The following is a 2,500-nucleotide window of genomic DNA, read 5'->3' as shown; positions in this document are numbered from 1 at the left end:
TCTTTATGCAGTTTGTTAGGTACTGCTTCTTTTTATTATTGAAGGATTCGCACTTGCATAGTTCTGCATAGTGGTTCGGCTATTCATTATGGTCTTGTGGTAAGACACTCGCTTTCGGACCGGAAGGTCGTGGGTTCGAGCCTCGCTCACGCATAGTTGAGTCCTTGAAAAATACTCTTCACTCACATTCGTATAGTTGAGTCCTTTGGAAAGGCTCTTTACTCACATTCTCTCACCGTACTCAGGTGTTGTCTCTGTCGGGAAAAAAATGTAATATCGCCTTACGTAAGCGTCATGTCTCATTCTACATGTTACGTATTGCTGTTGAGGGATCCTTTGTAAAGCGCTTTGAGCACGTTTAGTGGTATTAGAGAGAGGTAGAGGCTGCCTGAAGCCTGAGATAGTAAAAATACTAACAAAGAAGGTGAAAATGGAAAAGCTTCTGATGGGAGCGGAACAGACGGTGGAAGTTTCGGGTAGAAACCCTTCGTGAGCACAGCAATAAACAAATTTATGAACGTTTAAAACAAACAAAATGAAATGGAGTCTATGAAGTATAAATTAATTTATACTTCATTTCAGTTTATTCGTTTTAAACATTCATTTGTTTATTGTTGTGCTGACGAAGGGTTTGTACCCGAAACGTCCATTGTCTGATCCGTTCCCATCCGAAGCCCTTCCATTTTCACCTTTTCATTAGTGTTTAGTTATATTGCAGCATATAAAATCTTAAGTTTTGTTGGTTTTGTTTTTGCTTGTTTTTTCGTTTGTTTGTTTTTCTTTTCTCTGCTGTCTTTGTTTAATAGTGTATTCTGACGTCAAAAGTACTGTTAAATAAATCACGCACTTTTTCTTGGCTTAAAATCTTTTACTCCATTCAAAACATTCTGGTCACGATGTCTTAGTCTTGACTAAGGCACTTAACACACATTACCCACATCGACTCAAGGTGTCAATGAGTACCTGGCTATAGGCAGTGACCGATATTGTAAAAGTACAAAATGGACGCATGATAGCCTTGCTGGGTGATAAATAAAACATTGTGAAGCGCACTGAGCATGGTAAATCCTTGGAAATGCGCAATAGAGAAATATTCCTATTTTTATTTAAAGTTGACTATATTTTTGTCCTCTCTTATCACTTTTTCTTACAATGTAGTCGGTTTTTCATCCGTCAATTTAAGGACAGAAAATGTTATACGACCAAACTAAAAATAGACAGTATTAACCCAGTGACGTCAGCAACAAAATAAAGATATTGCCTTGACCTAAATCTGTTGAAAATGAGATTCTCGCGACCTTCGATAAAGACAGTGAACTACGGGTGGGTGCAGTGGTGGATTAAATTGTAAAAAGAACATAAAGAAAATATTCTAACGTCGCAATAGGAATCATGATATTATTATTCCAGTCATATGATATTGAACAATTCCTTATGACCTAGATATTATCATATTATATGGGGTATGGTATTTATATCATGTATAAAGAGACTTGTGACCAGCAACAGTTGGCAGTCATCGATTATTAGGACATTATGTTTACGGAAGTAGGATATTATATATATATATATATATATATATATATATATATATATATATATATATATCTGGAGAGAGAGAGAGGGAGAGTGAGAGAGAGAGAGATAGAGAGAGAGAGAGAGAGAGAGAGAGAGAGAGAGAGAGGAGAGCGAAGAGTAGGAAGAGGAGGAGGACGAAAGAGAGAGAGAGAGAGAGAGAGAGAGAGAGAGAGAGAGAGAGAGAGAGAGAGAGAGAGAATGAGAGAGAGAGAGAGAAGAGAGAGAGAGAGAGAGAGAGAGAGATATTCTGATAGAAATACGAATATGAAATACCATTACTATTATAGAACAAAAACATTTTAATACAAGTTAACAGACCGAATAAAGAAGAAGAAGAAGAAGAAGAAGAAGAAGAAGAAGAAGAAGAAGAAGAAGAAGAAGAAGAAGATAACGATGCTGATGATGATGATGATGATGATGATGATGATGACGACGACGACGACGATGACGGTGATGGTGATGATAATGATGATGATGATGATGATGATGATGATGATGATGAGGAGGAGGAGGAGGAGGAGGAGGAGGAGGAGGAGGAGAAGAAGGAGGGGAATAATTGTTTCGACAACGATGTGGCTGATAACAACAAGAGTAGAATAGGAAATGCAAGCTTACACTCAGTTAGAAGTCGTTGAACATCCGAGCCATTGCAGGAATGCGGCAGACACATTCCCCAATTCACAATGAGGTCCGGACTTTCCTTGGACTTCCAAAACTCGTTCATTTGAGACTGGAAGATAAAATACAAATAGAACGTTTTCATGTTGAATCAGCTCTAGTCGAGTAAATTGGATCTAAGGACGTTTACCTAAATACACATGTGCGACCATGTGGTCCAGTGGTATGGCGCTCATTTTCGGACCAGAAGATCTAAGGTTCAAGTTCCTCTCTGACTCTTAGCGGCGCAAGATCAAGCCATTGG

General features: G+C 38.4%; 1 protein-coding gene across 3 annotated transcripts in view; it reads right to left on the bottom strand.

Annotated features, from left to right (window-relative positions):
* Positions 1–2,500, bottom strand: part of LOC144971383 (uncharacterized) — a 50,220-nt gene that overhangs the window by 33,363 nt on the left and 14,357 nt on the right. For all 3 annotated transcript variants that reach the window (XM_078912204.1, XM_078912202.1, XM_078912203.1), the window contains exon 5: positions 2,194–2,308. In XM_078912204.1, coding sequence (XP_078768330.1) covers positions 2,194–2,308 — 115 coding nt within the window. The remainder of the gene's footprint in view (positions 1–2,193; positions 2,309–2,500) is intronic.

Source organism: Berghia stephanieae, chromosome 4 (genome assembly GCF_034508935.2).
Source record: "Berghia stephanieae isolate SIO BIC M18660-M18661 chromosome 4, UCSD_Bste_1.3, whole genome shotgun sequence".
Taxonomy (NCBI): Eukaryota; Metazoa; Mollusca; class Gastropoda; order Nudibranchia; family Aeolidiidae; genus Berghia; species Berghia stephanieae.
The sequence above is the reverse complement of the archived record's forward strand: the minus strand, read 5'-3'. Positions and strand labels throughout refer to the sequence as shown.